General features: G+C 34.2%; 3 protein-coding genes and 3 pseudogenes across 5 annotated transcripts; 2 read left to right on the top strand and 4 right to left on the bottom strand.

Annotated features, from left to right (window-relative positions):
* Nucleotides 1-633: 633 nt before the first annotated feature.
* LOC147919998 (glutathione S-transferase T3-like) lies at nucleotides 634-1,401 on the bottom strand. Its single transcript, XM_087503083.1, has one exon. It carries the CDS (start codon nucleotides 1,399-1,401, stop codon nucleotides 634-636), a length of 768 nt encoding a protein of 255 aa, XP_087359209.1.
* Nucleotides 1,402-2,827: 1,426 nt separating this feature from the next.
* On the bottom strand, nucleotides 2,828-4,883 carry LOC147919997 (ras-related protein RABE1e-like; annotated as a pseudogene). Its single transcript, XR_015591034.1, has 8 exons — nucleotides 4,674-4,883; nucleotides 4,170-4,242; nucleotides 3,954-4,061; nucleotides 3,758-3,823; nucleotides 3,569-3,666; nucleotides 3,411-3,473; nucleotides 3,221-3,314; nucleotides 2,828-3,115 (listed from the first exon to the last, which is right to left on the bottom strand). The product of XR_015591034.1 is annotated as a ras-related protein RABE1e-like (transcript).
* A 660-nt stretch (nucleotides 4,884-5,543) lies between these two features.
* LOC147919996 (uncharacterized) lies at nucleotides 5,544-7,238 on the bottom strand (the record flags this gene model as incomplete). The annotated part of the gene is given in 6 exon segments (XM_087501892.1): nucleotides 5,544-5,603; nucleotides 5,688-5,783; nucleotides 5,869-5,963; nucleotides 6,067-6,145; nucleotides 6,258-6,349; nucleotides 6,965-7,238. Coding segments are annotated over 6 exon segments (600 nt in total), but the record flags the coding sequence as incomplete, so codon positions are not given.
* Nucleotides 7,239-8,889: 1,651 nt separating this feature from the next.
* LOC147919995 (F-box/kelch-repeat protein At4g23580 pseudogene) lies at nucleotides 8,890-10,035 on the top strand (annotated as a pseudogene).
* Nucleotides 10,036-10,359: 324 nt separating this feature from the next.
* LOC147919994 (serine/threonine protein phosphatase 2A 57 kDa regulatory subunit B' beta isoform) lies at nucleotides 10,360-13,692 on the bottom strand. 2 transcript variants are annotated; one of them, XM_087500414.1, is made up of 2 exons: nucleotides 12,072-13,692; nucleotides 10,360-11,027 (listed from the first exon to the last, which is right to left on the bottom strand). In XM_087500414.1, exons 1-2 carry the CDS (start codon nucleotides 13,209-13,211, stop codon nucleotides 10,692-10,694), a joined length of 1,476 nt encoding a protein of 491 aa, XP_087356540.1. In that variant the 5' UTR covers nucleotides 13,212-13,692; the 3' UTR covers nucleotides 10,360-10,691. The 2 variants fall into 2 exon arrangements, with proteins under 2 accessions (XP_087356540.1, XP_087356541.1); XM_087500415.1 differs by lacking the exon at nucleotides 10,360-11,027 and adding an exon at nucleotides 11,069-11,251 and having other exon boundaries at nucleotides 12,072-13,670.
* On the top strand, nucleotides 13,424-19,203 carry LOC104767396 (uncharacterized; annotated as a pseudogene).
* The last annotated feature ends 3,761 nt before the right edge of the window (nucleotides 19,204-22,964 follow it).

The following is a 22,964-nucleotide window of genomic DNA, read 5'->3' as shown; positions in this document are numbered from 1 at the left end:
AGCTTAAACGTCGGATACATTAAAAACATAACAGTATCGACAATCACACACCTTCTGTTGTAGCAGTTGGACAGAATAGGATGAGCTCCACAGTAGCAAACCTTGGGGAATCCATGCTCAACCTCGGGTTGAGGTGGGTATTGACTCAACTCAGCCGTTAACCTCAACGTACTCTCTGCTTCATCCATAAGAATCAAAGCCTCCGGGTACCTATCATGCTCATAGGATGAGCTCCACAGTAGAAGCATATATGATTAATACTTTCATTAATATTTAAGATGAACTAACAATCTAATTAAGTTGGTTAATACAATAGCCGAGTTACTAGAAATTAAAATACACTTATATTGATTTAGTTTGAAACAGGAAATACAAATCAAACAAACAGGAAATACAAATCACATACATAAGCCGAGTTACTAGAAATTTAAGCAAGAAAAGCAAACAACAAACACATGCTCTAATATCAGAAATACTGGGACACTATCTTGTTCATGATGACTTTTTCACTCGCATTCAAGGGTTCTTTTTTGGCTAAGAGAGTGTCTAGGATGGCCAGCTTCTGTAGTTTCTCCTTTTCAGCCAATTCCTCTTTCTTGACATCCCACATGCTCTTATACTCAGCAAGAGTCTTCATGTTTGTGGACTGAGCATTGTTCCCTCTTCGCCTTCGCAGCCCTTGATCCCTTCTGGCCTTTTCTCATGCTCCTCAACATTGCAGCTTGATGATTGTGAACCTTCAGTAGCTTGTTTCCTCTTCGTTGCAGGCTGAGAGGGGGGCGTGTTAATAGTGTTAAGGGTTAGAAATTTCTGCTCAAACCTTAACCGAAACCAACAATGTTCAAGGTTAAATCTCTTCTTATGGTCAGCGAAGTAGATATCATGTGCATTCTTTAAGATATCATTTTCAGAATGACCAGAGCTGTTCAGTCTCTCTGCAGCTGCGAATGCCGCACAGAACTTGTTAGTTTGGTCATTTATCTTGTGCCAACGCTGCTTGCAATGTGTCACCAGCATCTGTTCACCACCATTTCTAGCATGAGGAGTGTCATCATAGTATTTTTGAATCCTTTGCCAGTAGCTTCCTCCCTTTTGTTGATTTGCAACGATGGCATCTTTTGAAATGTTGAGCCATGCGGAGATCAAAACTTCATCATCAGCAGGTGTCCATGTCTTTCTCTCCTTGCGCACCAATGGTGTTTCTTGAGAAAGAGTTGGCGCCTCAGAAGGTTGGGAGCTGTGAGGAGAAGGTTGGGAGCTGTGAGGAGAAGGTTGTGAGCTGCTCTGTCCAGAAGGTGGATAACTTTCCCAACGAAAGTTTTCATTTAAACCACCTTCTTCTTGACTGCTAAGCAGGTTTAAGTAAGAAGAAGACTGAAAGAAGGGATTCGTAGAATCCATATGAAGAAGCGAGTAGAGAAGAGAAGGAATGAGAAGAGAAGCGAGTATAGAAGAGAAGTGATAAGCGAGTAAAAGTGAGAAGGGGTTACTAAATGAAAGAGATTTATGATGGAAATAGGAAGAAGATGGTTGGGGTTTAATAGGTTAAAAGAAGATGGCAATAAGTAACAAAACATTAAGACCAAACAACAATGTCTAATCACAATTTATGACAAGTACACATTACAACTACCAAATTAAACAAGAAACTATGAGCAAACCACACTAAAATAAATACAATCAACTACACAACAATCACAATTTATTAGAAGTAGACATTACAACTACCAAATGGAAAACCTAATGTAAAAATTCAATGTAAAATCATTTTAGCAACCATACGAGTACTTATCACACATAGTTCGTATACATGTCGAAGCAACCATATCAATTACACAACAATCACCAAATTTAAAACCTATAATAGAGTTTCTATATACCAATGATCCGTTAAAAATTAAGACAAAAAAACCAAAATTTACCAAAATCAATGTTAACAATAGAACAAATCGACTTTTAGACAGAGACAAATCGATTTTTACACAGAGACAAATCAATCTTTACACATGAAAAAAAAGAACGAGACCGATAACCCTAATTCAATATCGTCTTACCAAAATCAATGTTAACAATAGAACAAATCGACTTTTAGACAGAGACAAATCGATTTTTACACAGAGACAAATCAATCTTTACACATGAAAAAAAAAACGAGACCGATAACCCTAATTCAATATCCCTAATTCAATAACCCTAATTCAATAACCGTAATTCGATAAACCTTATTCAATAACCCTAATTCTCTAACCCTAATTCGATAACCCTAATTCTCTAACCCTTATTCGATAATCAGTGATAATGAGAGAAATCTCATATTGGGGGAAGAAGACAAACCTTAATTACCACGATTGAACCGCCAGACAAGCTTCGGGAGACAGAGAAGATCGCTTCGGGAGAGAAGATCGGACCGACGGACAAGATTCGAGACAGAAGATCGGACCGGCTTCAGGAAAAACAGAAGATCGGCTTCGGTAATTCGTCAAGAAATTCCGGTGAGAAGAACGGAACGGCTGCGTGAAATCGTCGGGGAGGTGTATTGCGTTTGTCGTCGCCGTCGAGAGAAAACAAAGAAGTCGAAGAATTTTGTCTCAAAATTTTTTTTCCTTCAACCCTAAAGAATTCGACACCCAATCAGAATGGAGCACGTGGCGAAGAAGACGGACGAAAAACGTCCCCAAATAAGAAGCGTTTTTCCAAATATGGGCCTTTCTGAATTAAATTTTAAAAAATAAAAAACCAAGGACGGCCCAAATCATCACCATTGCACATGGTCTTAGTCGTCAAGTTAGTAACAAGAAATTATGAGAAATCATAACAAGAAAACATATAGATGTTTCTCATAGAGAAAAAGGTTACTTTAGAGGAGAATTTGAAAATACAGTTAGCCTCGAAGAAGCTTTTTAAGAATTTTAAGCTTAAACTGAAAAAAAAAACCCAAAAAAGAACTCATGCTCTAGCCACTTTTACACACAACATCTGGCATTAATTCAAAGTTTAAGAGGTCAGAAACAGGTCCATAGAACTTCTAAACATAACTGCAGCAAGCTGATTTCTCAGTTGTAGAAGACGATGAGGCTTTGTTAGCGTCTTGTTTAGTGATCTTGATCCCTTGGGGCTGCAAAGCAACAAAGACAGTATTCGATTTTCCTCAGCAATATATACAGTTTCATAACCCGAGTATGGTATCAAGTAAGTAGTAGATTCACACGTGCTTCTTTACCTCGGCTTTTGTATCGCTTTCTGTGAGTCTTTGCTTTATGTCTTTCGCGATAGAAAGGAAAAACCTGCTCGACGTTCTGGTTTGTTTTTGCACTCTGCAACAGTTTCCAATCACATCCGTTTTAAAAAATGAAATATCAGAACAAACAATGAATGAGGAAACAAACATGTTATATATTTTTCCAGCTCACCGTCTCAAAGAACTTGATTCCATACTCATCAGCCAGAGCTTGTCCCTTTGATGTTGGGACAGCCTGTAGAAGAAGGTGCAGCATCAGTATACTATGACGAAATGTAGGCAAAACATGGTCAAGATTGTGAACAGAGAGAGAGTACACAGCAAAATTACCCTTTTGCTTTCATCCATATCGGCTTTGTTACCAACCAATATTTTGTTGACACTATCGGACGCATGCTGCTCAATGTTCTTCATCCAGTTCCTAATGTCTGGAGAAGCAATTATTGTCAGTTCCCAATAGTAAGTTTTTAAGTTCTTGGCAAATATAGTTCCTGATACAAAGAAACGCCAGAGACATACTGTTGAAGGATGACTCGTCTGTTACATCATAGACAAGTAATATACCCATAGCTCCTCTGTAATATGCTGCAAGAGAAAAATGGACTAAAGAGTTTCAAAGAAACGGCATCTGAACGTTACTAACAAGAAAGAAAGTAAATAAATAGACTTGGGAGTAATCATCTACACAAAACATAAAGAGTGGTTTTCACTTTACAAAGAGCCGAGAGAAGAAGTTCTAAAACGTTCTTGTCCAGCAGTGTCCCATATGTGCAATTTGATACGCTTGCCATCAAGTTCGACTGTTCTTATCTTGAAGTCGATTCTGGAGAAGATAAAAAGAAAAAAAATAGAAATTTTAGACAAAGGTTTTCAACTATCTTCAAGATATTAAAAAACACAAGAAAAAACACCAAAAGAAAGAAAGAGATACCCAATGGTGGTAATAAAACTGGTGGTAAAAGTATCATCAGAGAAACGCAGTAACAAGCAACTTTTCCCCACACCTACACAACACATAAGCAACGAAATGAAAAGAACTGAAGTGTTAGCACTATAAAATTTAACATAGCAACTGATGACTTCTGCAACGTTATCTGAACTTACTTGTATAATCAAGTTACAAAAACAAAGTTTCCTTAGTTCTTCACAATCGTAAGTATATAAAGATTTTGATTCTAAAAACTTCCAATTGAGCTAAATCTTCCAAAACTGACCTAAATCGATATTTTAAAGTTCTACAGAGACTGTACTGTATAGCTTTCTTCATCTATACTTTGTCAATTAAATAACACGCAAAACAAAAGATAACAAGGATTCGAAATATTAAAAAAAACCCTAATTCAGAAATCGGCAAAAACAAGCAGGAAAGAAGATTCTCAGATGAAAAGCTAGTTTGTTCAATTACTGATAAAGAGAGAAAAGGTATTATAATTACCGCTATCGCCGATGAGGTAATCATAGTCCGAACGAGCTCTTGCCGGGTGCAACTGCCATCGGAGAAGATACTTCTTTCTCCACAGAAACTAAAAGTAACCACCGAGCTCTGCTGTTTTTTTTTCCCCCGGAAAATCTCTTCTCGCCGGAGAAAGAAATTTTCCTGGAGAAGACAGACACACACAGCCAAAGAGAAAGCAAAACAAAAAAAAGGCGTTTCTTTAGTGGCTCTGCTGCGCTGCTCATTGGTCGATCATATTTTATTACTTATTTGCTGTTTTCGTCTTTGTTTTTCAATTATTCCCACTTAAACCCACACAACTTATTAAATCGCTCAATTGTTTTAGACGTTATAAATTAATCACTGTTTCTTACAAAACTTTTTCTTCTTCACGATATGTTAAAAACATCTCGAAAAACAGTGAGTAATTCAAAATCAGTGATATAATTAAACGCTGTGGTATGTTTTAGAGACATAAAAAAAAAGTTATGGGGTTAAGAATAAGGAATAAGAAAGATGCAGGGTAGCAAAACTTAAGGAGGTTATGCTGACGTGTCAGAGAGTAACTGTATGTATACGATTATACGTTGTACGTTGGAGTAAGCCAGCCGAGTATCCACTATGTTCACCTCTGAGGCCTCTAAATGCTTAACGAAAACTCGTTCAAATCTATTAATCCGATCATAATTCCATGACTCTAAAACAGACACGAACCTTCTTAATTCATTGGTATCAGATTTCAAACCTTTGTATGTAAATAAAACCATCAAAAAATATAGGATTAAGACGAGTTAAACCCAAAAAAAAAAGTCACTTCCCTAATACTTCACTGACTCGCCAAGCATCACTGAGATACCGTTGAGTTGTTTATATAGCTTCTTCGAGGATCCTCCTTGCATCAGTGTTTATATCAGCTAATTCACCTGCTATCTGCATATTCATAACCTAGTTATTATACAGCTAAATCATACATACCTTCAAAAGCCACAGATGAAAGTGTTTTCAAATGTTTACCTTCCCATATGAGTTTTCTGTCCTTGGTGAAGCCCCAGAACCCAGCAAAAATCTAACCACATCAACATGTTCGCCTCTTGCTGCATGATGCAGAGGCTGTCACCAAAGAAACAGATTGTCATGAAACAATATCGAAAGAGAGAGAGACAGAATAAGACACTTGGAGATGGAGAATACTTACAGTGTCACCTTCTATATCGGCTGTTTCGATCATTCTCTTCACACATTCAGGACCATTAGCTCGGCTAAAAAGAAGCTGTACTATTTCCAAGTATCCTGTGGAGCTCAAGTTAAACAGAAAGAACGATAAGCCATAGAATGTAACCATTCCGTGAAACAGAAATACCAAAAGAATGGTAGGGGCCATGACCAGTTTTACCTCCAGCACAAGCATCATGTAGAGGAATTGCTTCATCTTCATCTTTGACCTCCATATTCGCTCCTCTTTCTAGGAGAAGCTGTGGTAAGAAAATATCATTAGGCAATTAATGGATTTTTACAAAAAAATACATTAGCTATCAAAGTCAGTGAGAAATGAAAAAGCAAAGAAGAGCAAAAGTAAAACCAAACCTGAACACAAGGTAGGTGACCATATAAACACGCCAAGTGAAGTGCCGAGTCATTATCCTCAAGAGGCTCATCGACTCTCCCATTCAAATTGTCTATCAAATTCAGAAAAGAAACATAAACAATTTCATCAAAAACAGCAGAAAGTGCACACATAAATCTGATAAAATTACTTCTACCAGATATTCATCAGTTAATAAAGAGAATACATAGTCAGGTCCATGGCAGCCTCAATCAACAAACAAAACAAAGATAGACAGGAACACACATAGGCACGAATTACAGTTTTCTCCTATCCTTCCTAACTGAAACTAACTAAACTGAGCAAACAACAAACAACAAACCAGTGAGGTTGCTGACTAAGATGGGAGTCAAATGGAAGATAAAGCCCTTAAGGTAGGTGTATTAAGAAGAGGAGAAGAACGATGAGACAACGATAAAAACACTAGAGGTATCTTCTACAACGATAGTGAGAAAATTTTGTCGAGAAAACTATACTTTTTCAGAATGCTCTGGTTTTTAAAGATGGCAAATTTTTAGTGGTTCCCCTAAAAGTTTGAGGCTTTCCGTCCTCTAACCAGCTAATTAAGCAATTACGCAACTCTGAGGATGAAATTGAAATTGCAGTTCAACTAATCGTAGGGTTTCTCCGCAAACTCTGAGGAAGGACTCTATTAAAGGCAGAAAGAGAGAAGAGGTAAAGGAAGTACCGATGGCAGTGCGCAAGGCGGAAACGTCACCGGACTGAGCAGCGGCGGCCAAGTCACGGATGTGAGAAGGAAGCTCGGGATCGCTGTCGTAGTCAACGCCGTTTTCCTCAAAGAGAGCGTTATCTCCGTCAACAACTTCTTCTTCCATCAAACCATTGCCTTCTCTTGGAACAGCCATTGTAGTAGTTCAGTCAACCTCTCCCTTTCTCTCTCTCTCTCTCTTTTATTTTCTCCACCGCCGTAGAATAATCTTCTTTTTAACAACTAATCGCCGCCGTTTAAGCTGCACACTCGATTAAATTTTAGGTTTTCTCTTGTTTTTTTAATACAAAATTTGGTATATACAAAATTTAACTATAATAGTTTTTTAAAATTATTATTTAAAATTGCATTTTAAAAAGTCACTTTTTACTTTAAAATATCGTATTTTTAGTTAAATTGATGTTCTTCACTTAGATTAGGTCAATATTTTTGAGTTTTTGTTTTTATTTTTGGATGGTTTTTATATATTATAAGCAAACTTTTGTAAACCATCGTCCATATTAATGAAATTTACCAATTCATAGAAGAAAAAAAGTGACATTTTTTCGTAGTTTATGTCTAATTTCTACCTTAATTTTTGTATACTCCGTAATTTTCACTATTTCTTTCATTTTTTTTGTAATTAGCCATTTGCGTCATCTCTTTGTGTCATCTCTTTGCATCATCTTCTTGCATCATTCTCAATTTTTGTTTGTCTCTGCGCAAAACAGCCAAAACAAGAATATGGAGGATAAATAGATGTCACAGGACATGTCGTGGCAAGATTGCCTCTTTCTAGGTATCACATGGCAAACAAAATACGCAGCAATCACCGTCAGGACTAGGAGGCCTAGAGACATATATCCGAGTAGCAAATGGGGCAGTTCGAGCACTCATATCCAACATGTACCAATCGAGTAGTTAGTAGGCGTTTTGAGGCTACAATTTCGTTTTTGCTCTCCGCCACTTAAGTAGTGCATAGTGTGTACTATATTTTTAAAATGATTATTATTTGTTAGCCTATCAACTTTTTGTTATCATCACCCGCACTAAGCTTGGGTATATTTACACCGGTTGTGGTAATTTGATTTTCTTCACACTACAATTTTTTTTTTAAATAAATTTTGAATATTTAAAAATTATTTTAATAAGAAATAAAAGTAAAACTTAGACAACTAAAAATAATTTTTATTGATATGTTGGTAATAATATGTATCAAACATTTTTCTGGCAATATTTTTTAACAAATTTTTTCCCGAAAATATACTAATAATTAAACCATAACTGGTTTTAAAACATGATCAAATATACTAATAAATATTTGTTTAATATGAATATAAAATATGAGTTTACTAAAAACCATTTCAATTATAAATAAATAATATTACTATATTATATCATCAAATATTATTAAGTATTATCATATCATCATATAACAATAACCATAACCGCTTTAACCAAAACTTTTTAACCGTTATTTTTAATCAGTTAAAGTCATGGGCGGACCTAGGTACAAGCTAGGGAGGTCATATGACCTGGGTAAGTTTTTTAAGTTCCCTAATTGTTATTAAGAAAGAAACATATTTTCCCCATCAATTTTTTTTAATTACATTTGACCAGTTTAATTTAAAAATTATTCTAAGAGACCAGCTGTGACTTACAAGCTTAATAAAGGTAAATGGAGAGCAGCAGACTTAGCTATTAACAGGGGATGGTGGTGCTCATCATCTGATTACCCATCATCTAATTAATGTGTGATAGAGAACGTGTTATATTATATTGTTATATTGACGGGATGATCAATTCGTACAACCCAGAAAAAAGGTTGGACATATTTAAAGGGATTGAAGGGTTTGAAAAAAATGTTTAATTAGATCGCCGAACTATCGTAACCATAGCCATCCCTAATATTGGAGTTTACTTATATGACACCTGGCATGATATAACAATTAGAGTTTACTTTTTTTCAAACGAAGAAAAGAAGTAAATAGCGTTTCAGTCAATCAAAAGAAAAAGAAAAAAAGGGCAACCATAAACCTTAAGAGGCGATCCATAACCATGAACGGAGAAGTGCCAATGACGTTGATGATGCTTCCTAATGATTTGGTATTAAAACTGCTTAGCCCGCGTTTCGAGATTGTACTATCCGACCTCTTTAGTTTCCCATAGATTCCGCTCTATCCTTGCTTCAACTGAGCTTTACCAAATCCGAAGCCTCTTACTCTTAGGCCAAACTGAGAGTTGTCTCTATGTGTGCTTAACAATCCCTAGCTACAAGAGCCCACAACAATGGTTCACTCTCTGCCAGATACCAAATAGTTCTAAGAAAGTTTTGATCCCAAAAAAAAAAAAAAAAAAAAAGTTTTGATCCCAGTTACATCTCCCAACTCTCCTTCTACGTACCAGTCAGATTTTGCAAGGGTTGGTTCTAGTATTTATGCCATTGGCGGATTCATAAAAGATGATAATGCATCATCATCTGCTAGCATCATGGTCATGGACTGTCGTTCTCACACATCGCATGAGGCCCCAAGCATGCGGGTGGCACGAGAGTCTCCTTCTGCTTGCGTCCTTGATGGAAAAATATATGTGATAGGAGGCTCCAAAGTTCTCGATGCAACTAACTGGGTGGAGGTATTCGGTACAGTGGATGAAACTTGGGAGTTTGATTCGTCGTCAAGTCCTGGCGAGAAAATATGTAGCGGTTTTAGGTATCAAAGCGTAGGGTATGATGGAAATGTCTACGTGAAGTGTTTTGAGCGACCGGTGACTTACAAGCTGAATAAAGTAGAAGGAGAGCGGCAGACTTAGCTATAAACACGGGATGGTGGTGCTCATCATCATCTTATTGTGTGATAGAGAACGTGTTATATTGTTATAGTCACGGGATGATCAAGTCGTACAACCCGGAAAAAAAAGTTTGGACATATATAAAGGGATTGAACGGTTTGGAAAAAATGTTAATATCGCCGGACTATCGTTGTGTTGAAGCCAAAGTGGCAGATTATGGTGGAAAGTTGGCGGTTTTGTGGGAACAAAATGTCTGTTAATGAGTATCACCATCACAAAAAAATAGTTTGGTGTGGGGTGTTTACCATTGAACACATCTGTCTCTGAGTTTTTGTTTCCTATTGACGTGTTTACCATTGAGCCAGATGTGTTTTTATCTGATCAATCAAATGCGCAAGTTTACTATTGTTCTTTTCTATCTTCACTTCATCTTAGTTAGTATAACTCTTCTAAAGAGAACATCCTTTACTAAGGTCATTAGAAATTCCTTTACGAAAACTTTGTTGGAAACTAGTTTATTCCACATTATGAAATGAATCCTAGTGTATACACTAGTAACACAAAGGGAGGGAAAAAAAAAAGACAAACAAGAATACTAAATTGGATTTGAGATGGCTAGTAGTAGTATACAAACATTCAGTATATATAATTCAAATTTTACAAAATTTAAAACTGCCCTTCCACGGGATAAAAAATTAGACAGAAGATCACAAACACATTCTTAGTACTAACATATTCTCTCATAGTAAACAGCTCACTTCTCTCTACTTCTCTGAGCAATCAGAATTTTGAACCCATGATTTCTCAAAACAAAAACAAATCGAAATTTAAAAAAGGAAAATTAATAGTAAACATTTGATTAAATGAGAACAAACAAACAAAAAAAAGTGAAAGAATAATACCCTTTTTGATCAATCTAGGAAGTGATCATATGATCTTCTTCTCCTCCTCTGTCTCGATCCGCCGCTGCTTCTGCTAATCTCTTCCATGTATATTGCCGTTGTTCTTCCACTTGTTTAGATTTCGCTTGTTTCTCTTCATACTGCCTCTGGCATTCTTCAAAGAGTTCAGGATCCATCTCCATGAACATTTTCTTGATATTTGTGGTTAGACCATGAACTGCTTGGTTCCAGTGAGACTGGATGTTCTTCTCCAGTGCAGGGTATATGATTGGAAGGATCACGCTTCGGTTCTGCGCGATTAGACCCACAATGTGCTCGTTGTTCCACAAGAACAATGCTCGTTCTGCAACCTGTGTCAGATTTTTGAGATATGTATGTAAACAATTAGGCAAAACCCACAAAAGAATTATCCAATTTTTTGAAAAGACATAATACGATGTGTAATTGCTACTTGCTAGCAATCAGTGAGAATTAATCAGACTTGTGATTACAACCAAGGAGATCAAACATGCTTCAGTCTAATCACACAAATAGATACCACATAGGAAAAGATGCTCATGTCTCCTTTTTCCTGCTATACTCCAAGTAAAAGCATTGTGCAGCGGAAATCAATGACTCGTGAATAAAGCAAAAGCAACATTAAGTTTGAAAGACTGTATCATGGAAAATGCAGATGATTGAAGAATCCAAGGATTTAATCAGAGTAGTAGCTATCAACAGCATGAGATAACCCATCAACATAATGAGAGCAGTGCCAACAACATCATTATAATAATGTTGTGAAATGAAATTGAACAGTGTGGCAAAAATGAAGAAAGAGGCAAAGCAAGGAGAAAAAGAAAAAAACATCCACCATAAACTTAATAAAGCATTGGCAACGAATTTCATGACTCGTGAATTAAGCAAAAGCAACAGTGCCAACACATTCAGAGAGTTATTAAGCTCGATTAAGTTGGAAATGACTAATGATCTAAGATCCACGGATTTAATCAGAGCAGTAGCTATCAGCAGCATGAAAAAACGCCATCAACTGAATGATGCCAACAACATCATTCTAAAAATTTCTGAAATGAAATTCAGCATTGTGGCAGAAATGGAGAAAGACGCAAGCAAAAAGTTAAAAAACAATTTGCACCATAAACTTGACGAAGCACTAAAGTTGCATTCTTTTCCAGGTGATGAATCAGACCAGAGTCAAACGAACTTGACTTGAAGGTGAGAGGAATACAGGACACTAGCACGCAACACGGAATATACAATGCATCAATATTCTTAATATATCGTGACTTCTTGCGCAGAAAATGGTAAATAACAAAATCTCTTTATTTAAGGTGATATGCATAGACGAGAGCCCTCCATGACGAGATCAAAATGAAAAGCCAACTCATACTAACCTGAAAGTGAGAGCTCGTGAGGCAGCGACCAATCTGTTGGAATAACGGAACCATGCAACGCTGGAACTCGACAGGCTGTGTTGCCTCAAGAACTTCTTCAAGTTCTCCAAGGAAGAGATTCTCCTTCGCGCAGTTTGTCACGGGCCAATACTTTAATAAACCCCTGATTACTGTATCCGCAAGCTTATAATCTTTCTCCACAAACTGAACGATGCAATAAGATAACTGCTGATGATACACAACAATTGGTTTTGGCTTATGCAAAGGTATCAAGACCCTGATTAAGAATAACTTGTGCTCCTCCTTCATAGGCAACGCAAACCCGTTAATGATACTACCTAGGATCTCCAAGAGTTCCCCAATCCCACTGTGTCTCTCTGTCTCATAAACAAACCTATAGAATATGTTGTTGATTGCTTTCCTAATAAAGGGCCTGTGAACCATAAACTTGCCATAAATCCTATGAAGAATCGTTTTCAAATACTCCCTCTCTCTCGGGTCCTCAGAATCAAACAAGTCAAGCAACTTCAACACAAAAGAATGGTCGATATACCGTTTAGCCACCTTTGTATCCGTGTCAGTCGAAACAACATATCTCAGCAGCAACTCGTAAACCAGCTGCAAATGAGGCCAAGAAGGTTCCAAATAAGGTTCCTCTTCCTCAGGATCTGCAGGCTCTTGGCCCGTATTCTCATGTGAAGCTGGAGGGAGACACCGGAATATATTAACAGAAACCATCTTAATCATTTCTCCCTGACACGACTCAGAGATCTTACTAGACCCAGACTGTATAAAATCAACCAGCTCCAACAACGTTTGCCTCTTAATCTCCTTCTCTCTGGCGTTCTTAACAGTGTCAGTGAAATCGAACAGGAAACAGCAATTCTGAAGTTTCCTCAAGAACAAGGTTTGCCTCTCTGAAACAGGCACATCTCTGAACAAAGGGAGTGGCTCCACGGAGCCCAAAGGCGGAGTAGCCGTCACAGGAGACGGAGACGAATTAAGCAATGCACCACGAGACGCGTGACTAACAACGACATTGGAGCCAGGAGCAGGAGGACCAATCCCATAACTAGAAGGTTCATTAGCTTCGGATTTAGAGGGCTTTCGATGCCCACCTTTCATGATTTTCCTTAACATGGCTTACGCAACTAAGAGCTAAGGGGAGTGACTCAGAAAGAAGCACACTTTAACTTTTGCTCCCCCAAACCAAACTAGAAACCCTAAGTTCCCAAGCCGAGGAGAGATTTCACTATAAGCTAATAAGGAGCTCAGAATTGAATCAGCAAATGCAACGGAGGGCGAATTTAAAAAAACACTGAGAGTATTCAGATTCGAAAAGAAATTATCAGATGTGGCTTCCACTCTATGCCTCTATTGGATCAAAGGCTCCTCATTTGCGTAATCCCGCGGATAAAGATGTGGCCAAAGAAGGCGAGAAATGGTACCGGAATGATGTTATCGGAGATCTGAGGTGGTGAAAATCAGAACATTAGACTGATAGAAGAATCTTTCTCGGAGTTTAATAAGATTGTTGATCGGACGGCTAAAATTTCCCGGCGATCAAATCAGGAAGAGAGCGAGAGAGAGAAGAGAGAGATAGCCGAAAGGGGAACAAAGGGACTAAAATCAAAATAGATACAGATATAAATTTACACTTCAAGTGCCTATCAATTTCTATTTATTTAATATTTGCCCACTTATTTTGGTTATTATAACTCTCTCTCTCTATGCTTTTTTTTTGGGTCGTTATCTCTAATTTCGCATTATAAAAAATATACATATATAATTTTTCACTTCACATTATATTTTTTACATTAAACTTTAGGTTAAAACTTCGGATTTAGAGACGACGACCAAAAAAAGAGAGTACAAATGTAATTTTTGATTTAGTATATGAATTTAGTGATAAACAATTTAATGATTATAAAATTGTAAATTATTTAAAAAAAATCTTAAATCATCAATATATTATAAACAAAAAAGATCTCTGATTTTATACATAACTTTTTCTACTTTGCTGGTGGCTCCTCTTATTATTGGCATTTGTGATCTTCTCCGTGGTTAACTCTATTGGTTTCCTCCAACAACAACAATTAAGTGTAAGCATAGGAAATATTATCTTATAATCAACAATCTGATTATATATGGTCTCCTTATCATCCGTATTTAGATTATGTTTTATCCTATTAATTTTTTTTTATATCATTTCACGTTTTAGATAATGTTCCCTAGTACGGCATTTTGGACTCTCACTCTATGATCTTATATCTAATTATCTCTACGTATTTGTCTAAAAAAAAATCTAATTATCTCTTGGTGTCTGACTGATTCTAATGCTTCTTAGATCTTGGTGGAAATACCGGCTAATAGTAGTTACAAAATAAAGTCATCATTCGTTATTTTTTTGTCTTTATCTTCTCTTAAATATTTTTTTGGACATATTTTTTTAATCAAATTTAAGATCACAATATTACTACTTTTTCTTTGTTTCCCATTTGATATATTTGCCATGTATTTGGCTACCATGATAAAAAAAATTATTAAAATGGTCTTTGACTATATAAATGACATTTCATCACTTTCTAATTCAGCAATTGTCCTTGTTACTCAAGAATATTTTATTTAAAATAATTCATTGCTTTTCCTGCCATTACCTCTTTGTGAGAATTTATAATCGACGTCCAAAATATTGGTTGTCAACTGTTATAATGCCAATTTTGTTATGTTCAAATTTTTCGTTGAAAAACTAGTATTATTAAATTACTCAATTTTATTTCATGTCATATATGGCAAAACTAGATAATATAACTAATTCAAAATTACTAAAACTAAATTTGTTATAATTAATAACAATAATTTGTACCAAATAAACCAAACCAAATCCAAATTTGTGTAATTAGATCAAATAAACGGATAATTCATTAATACTCATCAAATGTATTTTCATCAAGTTTAAAAAACTAAGAGTGTTTTGCAAACACAAATTCAAAATTATCCATATATTCTAAATCTGAAAATTGCAAATCAATGTTATCAACTCAATAGTAGCTTTATCAATATATAAGGACATGAATAAATAATTGTATGCATAAAAAAGTATGAATTAGATAAAACTAAACCGATTTGAATCAAAAATTGGCCAATCAATATCTGTTTTATGCAAATATCTATACAAACTTCTAGTTTCATCAAGATTATAAACTAAAAGTATTTTGTAAACAAAAATTCAAAATTGTTGATACATTCTAACTCTAAAAATTGTAAATCAATGATATCAACTCAATAGTAAATTTATTAATATATAATAAAATGAATTAAGGATTGTATGCATAAAAAACCTGAATTGAACCAAACCAAACCGATTTGAATCAAAAATTGCCCAACTCATATCTATTTTATGTCAATATATATACAAACTCCTAATTTCATCAAGATTAAAAACTAAGAGTATTTTGCAAACAAAAAAAAAATCAAAACTCTCATACATTCTAACTTTGAAAATTGCAAATAAATGTTATCAACTCAATAATAAATTTATCAATGTATAAAGAATGTAATTAATGATTGTGTGCATACAAAACTGAATAATGGACCAACCTACACCGATTTGAATCAAAATTTGGTCAATCTATATCTAATTTATGCAAATATCTATACAAACTCCCAATTTCATTAATATTAAAAACTAAGAATATTTTGCAAACAAAAAAATCAAAACTGTGGTACATTCTAACCTTGAAAATTGCAAATCAATGTTATCAACTTAATAGTATATTTATTAAGGTATAAGGAAAAGAATTAATGATTATTTGCATAAAAAATAAATATTGGAACAATCTAAGTCTGATTTGAAACAAAATTGGTCAATTCATATCTAATTTATGCAAATATCTATACAAACTCTCAATTTCATCAAGATTAAAAACTAAGAGTATTTATGCAAATTTCCACTTTCATCTTTTAACATCCTATAATTTTCGGCATAAACATTGAACAAGCCAAACTTAACCGAATATAACCAAAATTGAGCTACTAAAACTGAATTTCGTAGGAGTAAAAAACAATAATTTGTACCGAACAAACCAAACCAAATCCAGTTTTGTGCAATTAGATCAAATCAACTTAAATTTATTACAATATATATAATCAAGAGATTTTTGCAAATGAAAATTCAAAATAGTCCGTACATTCTAAATCATTATAAATGCAAATCAATGTTATCAACTCAAAAGTATTTATCAATGTATCAGGATTGTGTGCACATAAAAAAACTAAATTGAACCAAACTAAACCGATTTGAATTAACAATTGGTCGAGCTAAAAAATTGAATAGTAAAACAATTCTTATACCAATATAAACTAATTTAAACCGGTAAAATGAACCGTTATGCGCTTCAGGTAGTATAGAGCAAAGTCTTGTTAGATCATCAAATAAGGTTGTTGAAGATAATGAGGGTAAGAAGAAATAGTTGAAAGTGTCCAGCATAGATTTCATGGAGCTTGGCTTTGCTGATAAGAGAAGCACAAGAGGGCTTCTAGGGGGACTTGTTCCTGTTGTAGACTATCTTCCTGAAGGAGACTTACCTGAGGTGGAGTTTATTGTTGGTGATAAAACGAGATTTGCGGAGAAAGAGAAGGATGTCAATCAAGAAGGAGATGGAAACTCTGATGTGTATAAGCCCAAAGTTTCTACATGGGTAGCAACATCTCCAAGACGGTATGTGATTGGCCCATCTAAATAGATGTCTTATGCAACTGAATTAGTTGTACCTAAGAACTCAAAGGGGGAAAAAGTTGCTTGTCCAATGATGTTAAGTTAGGATAATAGAGCCAATTACTCCAGATTATTAAAGGTAGGAGTAACAGAAAGGTTCAAATACAGATAGCTCGTCGAATTGTTTGAGTAATTCGTTTCTTGTTGATGATATGCAAAATTTTATCATGTATATGTCCTACAACACTATGTTTTCCAAATTCCAAGTAGTATTTTCAATAGGTTTCTGAACAACTTGAACCTCTAAAAGATTAAAACTAATCCATTCATGTTCATGAGCTTGGGGCTAATTTTAGCTATAAGAATTTGCATCTTAACTTTGTTCGAATGTATACTTTCCTGAGGACAGAGATATATACTTTTTTTTTCTGTTTAAGTTTGGTGGTGGAAGGACTCTCCAACCGGGTGATTCAGTTGAAACCGCTGAAGAGAGGATTGCGAGAGAAGCACAGACAAAACAAAAAAATGCTCGCTGCGTACAAGAAATCAATCGGACTGAATATTGATCCCAAACTCAAACTTGAGTGTGAGAAGGTACTCCAAAGACATTTTTGTTCTTCTTTGAAAATAGACCTGATGCTGAAGTTAATTTGGATGTAATGTCACACAAAAGAAATCTCATTTACAGAGCAAATTTGCTCTCAATGAAAATGCTCCAAGCTATATCTTATAAATTTTATGTTACCGTCTTTAGAACCTTACTTATAGATCAAATAGAGCAAAGATGTGGGTTCAACTGAAACTATGACTCCTGATTTCTCAAGCAGATTCTCTTATTGTAAATATTTAGATTTACACGTTGCCACATTTCTAGAAAGTTTTTTAAAAATTGATTTGAGTGGAGAAAACCTATAAAGAAAATATTTACTTTATTTACAGGCATGTTCTGCATCTATTTGTGCATCAAGATAGCTAGAAATTAGGATCGTTTAGCTCATCATCTACTTCTTCCGTTAATTTTAATACTTTCTTTATTATAACAGGCAATAGACAAGGGGAACTCGCTTATGGATTCGGGGAGACTCAAGGAAGCTTTGCCATACTATGAAAAGGTCATGGAGAAAATAGTTTTTTAAGGTAATTTCTCCAAATCTTGTTTTTTACTTCATGTCTATGTTTCTGCATTAATCTACTCATACAACAATTCTTCTGCATATGCCTTACTCGTTCTGATTGCATGAGACTTCTTTACTATCTATCCGCAGCATGTTTGTGGAGCAAAGAATCCAACTATCTTATATAACAACCAAACATACAATCAATAAGGTTTTAAGAACCTAATTATTTTGCATCATTAGTTCCATGACCTTGTTATGTGATATTCTATCGACATCTTAATCCATTGATCCACCTAGTCCTAGATACCGAAAGAAGTAGTTATTCAGAAGATGATGTTAATTACTTGTAAGTTCTAATGTTCGCTCTAGTAGATGTGACCTTAACTAGGTACGAGTTTAGTTGTGTCAGGATTCACTTCGAAAGTAAGTTTTTCTCTCTTTGTATTTCTCTTGATGCAACTACAGGGTGACAAGTATTTCTTCATGAATATTTGAATTTTTAATAGCCTCATGTAAATTTGTATTTGTAAATCATTGTCCCAAAACTCTCTCAAGCTCTAAAACTCCCGAAGGAAACCACAAAATACTTGAAGCTTCCCTGTTATACTTACCAAGTTGATGGTCATTTGCGAATGTTCTAAGATATCCTCAAAAGTAGTCTTGTTGACTACTGGTTAGTATTTATGGGCTCATGTGCCCTTAAACTCTTATTGTGGAGTGACTGACAGGGAAGATAAGGCAAGGGGCATGTATGAGAAGCTTCTATCCCACCCAAATCCGAGAGTGAGCAAGAAAGCGAGGCAGTTCATGTTCAGTTTCCAGGTAACTCAAAAACACTCCCAAAAGTATTATACCTACTAATCACAACGAGCAAGATGAGTTGTGTAACACAACTTGTGTTTTCTCTTTGACTAAGATCCGGCAAGAGCCATTCAACTCTATTTGTTTTGCTTATTGTGTGCTTAACGATAAAAACGTGTTGGCTTCTCGTAGTGTTTTCTATCATCTGGTTTTGGCAAACAGTTTCTCTTAAACATGTGAGGGTTTTTCTTAACACACTTGTAGGCAATGGAGATGCTCAATGTTAAAGGGGTCGAGCTTCATGGAGGGAAACACTGGTTATCAGAACTACTTTGAAGCCTTTATCAAAGATAATGTGAATTACAAAGCGCAAGAGGATAATGAAAGAGAGGCAATGGGTATAGATGAGTATGAGACGCTCCTATATGTGATTCTGCTTGCGTCTCCGATTATAATGGTCTTTATTGTGGCTGCACAGAGAAAGAATATGCACTGAAACGCACAAATTCTTGTCAACTTCTTACATGTAAGTGTTGTAAATACAATATAGGTAATGTGATGCAACGCAACTAAGTTAGTCATTGCTTGATTTGCATCTATATTATTGACATTAATTAAAAAATATATTTTATTACAGTTAAGGATCATCATGCACACAAAGCTTTTCTTGTTAATTAAAAGAACATAACAGAAGAGAAGATGAGAATCAAACTCCAAAAGAATAAATACACAAAGCTAGTAGTTGATTGACTCCTCATGCATGTGGTTAAAAGTTCATTTTATTTTACCTTAAACTTGAGGTTAAAAGTTTGATTCCTCATGCATGTAGCTTCTGATTAGAATTACTAGTAACTTTAGATTGGAGACGACCAAAAAAATAACCTTAGATTGGTACAAAACCTATAAACCTGAATTTGGGATATGAATTTAGCTAGTAAGAATTAAAAGAGTTTGCTGATTACACATCTCAAAATACAAATTAACAAGCAACTTCCGTGAATAAGAAGATACATATGAAGTCAAGTAACTCTAAAATCTAAATTACTGTTGCTTTGTACTGAAACATCAAATCAACTATATGGGTAATTGCCTAATTGGCAAGTATTCCAAGTTTTGATAGTTTAAAGACTCTCTAAGTGTTTAGATACTGATCACCCAAAAATCATCAGATTGTTATTGAAACTAGAGTAGCTAGGGAAATTTGCAGACCTTCTTTACCTTAGGGCTCACGACCAAATTTTTGGGGGATACATGCTCCGATAACAAACAAACAAAAATCGACATTTATTTCTATTTCTTTCTCTTCTTACTCGTCAAATTCTCTATCATCTTATAATGCATAGTCCCAAATCTATTAAATAATTATAGGGTCGATATCTTTGTGTACTTAACTAGAGATGATGAGTATGTCAGAAGCACAAATGTAGAGTGTTAAGTATGGAAGATTCGAACAACTCACTTACTCGTACGTTTACCTTCTTCTTATATATTTGCTAATTAGTGGGCCGATTTCAATTCTTTTTCTTGTAGCCCATATATCTTTAAATGGGCTAATATATTAAGTTTGATTCCTCATGATTCTTCAAAGGTTGATTACAGTGTAATTATCAACACCTATAAAATTCACATTCCATTTGACGTTTTTTTTTTCCTTTCAACTAACTTTGTTTTGGTTAAATATAAACTTTGTTTTGGTTCTAAAAGTTAAGAGTTAATCCCTTATACAAAGACAACTTCGGATGGGAATGAACACCCCGAAACAGCGAATAAAATAGTTTTTTTCCAATTAAGTTTTTTTTTATTTTATATACTATGACTGTGTTTTAAATTTTTAATACTAGTAAGCAAAATATCCAATTTGGAACATTTCACGACGCAAATATAATGGATGGCCAAGCTTTGTTTTGTGCGAAGGCCAAGATTTGAATACTATGCAATTCCAAGCTTAAATATGTGAGGTCAACTAAATATGATTACATGGTTGGATTATGCCCTACCTCGGAATTTGATCAACTTAATGTCTCGGCTTATAGATTCGTACAACTCCGGTTACCTAATGAAATCCAATTAAGTTTACAATTTTAGTGCAATCTTAATAATGTTAAAGACTTAGTAGATGTGGTATTTCGTTATAGTCCGTATTTGTATGTCTTTGTGTTATAAACCTCAACTTTTCCCGCTTGTAATCCAATATCATTTTAAATACAATTAGATATAAGATCATTTAATTTAAATTCCCTAAAGTGATGTAATGCAATATTTGTAGTCCTCAACAAATTCAGTTTAAAATGCTTTGTGAATTCGGTGTGCGTTAATGTTCAAAAAAGTGGTATAGGCGGTCGCTTAAGCGTCGTCTAAGCGTTAGGCGCTCAGCAAAAATTAGAAGGGTTAAATTAATAATCACTAGGTAAATAATATGTATCTGAAATGTAGAAATTAGAAATAGGGTTACTAGTTCAGATGATTTCATATATAAGGCGAACAACGGCCTCCAATAACTATCATTGAATGTATAGAATTATTGATTTATTCAAAAAGAGATGTAGTTTCAATCTATACAAGTATATCCGTAACATGCCGTAGGTACTATAGTCACTTTCCTTCCGTGTGTTGTTGTTATTAGGCCTGGACATAAAAATTATACCCGAAACCGGACTTGAAAAATCGGGTTCGGGTTAGGTACGGATTTGCCTATAAAACTCTATTGGGTTCTATTTTCTAATATTCGTGGGTTCGGATTAGGGTTGGGTAATACCCGGGTACCCGTTTGGATATCCATTAAACCCGAACATATAAACATATTTATAATATTTATCATTAATATAATGCAATTATCCCAAAATTATGATTATAATTTTTGAATATTTCATTTAGTTTTATACCTAAATATCAAAAATAATCAAAATATCAAAAATATTTTGTTATGTAAGTCAAAATTTAACTAAATTTATTTAAATTTAATAATATTTTTTCAGGTATCCGGTAGTTCGGGTACTAGTCGGGTTCTAAAATTTGTAACCCAAACCGACCTGAATCCGATAGTACCCAAACCGAACTGAACCCATATATCTAAAAATACCCAATAGATTCTATTTTTCTAAACCCGTTTATCCGAACCCGAATGAGTAATACCCGAATCCGAACGGGTTACCCGAATACCCAACCCTAGTTGTTATTTTAACGAGTTTACATGGTTCCTTAATATTAAAACGATGAAATAACGAACATCATGATCTACGAACAGTAAATAAATAAAATGGTTGAGTTTACCATTAGTAAATGTCGAATAGTTATTGTTACTCTTTTTTTTTTACTGAAACGGAGAGTTGGGTTATTAAATGAATAAAGCAGTAGGTGAACCGACGAAGAAAATATCCCATAAATATTACTGTAAAAATCTATATTAACATTTTTTAAGTACATTAATACTTTTTAGTTTTATTTATTTAAAAATTTATTTACAACATTAATCCCTAAAAAAATTCCAAAACTAACATTAATCTAGATTTTGTTTCCTAAATATTTTACATTTCATTCCAATTAAAAAAATAATAGCAACCAATATGGAAATAGAAACTATCATATATATAATCACACATTATATTGTATTTTGAAGATATTCTATATTTGAATCTTTCGTAAACAAAGAAAACAACAATTTGATTTTCATTTTGTTTTCCATTTTGATTTTCATTCTGTATTTGCTTTGATTCTTAACGTAAAAAAAAATTCGATTGACATTTATTTAAATATTATAATTAACATATATAAAACTAATAAATTTTTTAATTACGTATATGTAAAACTAAAAAATTCTAAAATACTATATAATGTGGTTATATAGTAGATGAGTTATAAAAATGACATATTTAAATTAATAAAATATTATTAAATTTGTGTTAATACAGGTTAAATCCTTATTTAATTATTTATCAAGACTACTAATATTAGAATATTTGACATAAAATCAAGTTGATTTAACTAAATTATTAGGAAAAATATGACTTAATCACAATGTATAAATTACTGATTATGTATTTAGATCTCTTATTTTTTGTTATAATAATTAAAAATCAAAATAGAATCTCAAACACTAAACAAAAAAAACTAAATATAACAAACAAATGGTCACAAAGTTTATTGCAAGTTAAAAATAATATAAATAATTAGCCGCACAACAACCAGAAAATTTAGTCATTTTTCTATTTACAAAGTATCCAATATTTAACAAATAGATATAATATGGAATATAAATTA

This window comes from Camelina sativa, chromosome 19 (genome assembly GCF_030686135.1).
Source record: "Camelina sativa cultivar CO46 ecotype springtype chromosome 19, ASM3068613v1".
Lineage (NCBI taxonomy): Eukaryota > Viridiplantae > Streptophyta > Magnoliopsida > Brassicales > Brassicaceae > Camelina > Camelina sativa.
Note: the sequence above shows the minus strand (reverse complement) of the source record. Positions and strands in the feature narration are given on the sequence as shown.

Coding starts and splice junctions, on each gene's coding strand:
- LOC147919998 (XM_087503083.1), bottom strand. CDS start 1,401: ATGGATTCTACGAATCCCTTCTTTCAGTCTTCTTCTTACTTAAACCTG.
- LOC147919994 (XM_087500414.1), bottom strand. CDS start 13,211: ATGTTAAGGAAAATCATGAAAGGTGGGCATCGAAAGCCCTCTAAATCC. Junction 11,028..12,071: donor TCACGAGCTCTCACTTTCAG/GTTAGTATGAGT, acceptor AATCTGACACAG/GTTGCAGAACGAGCATTGTT.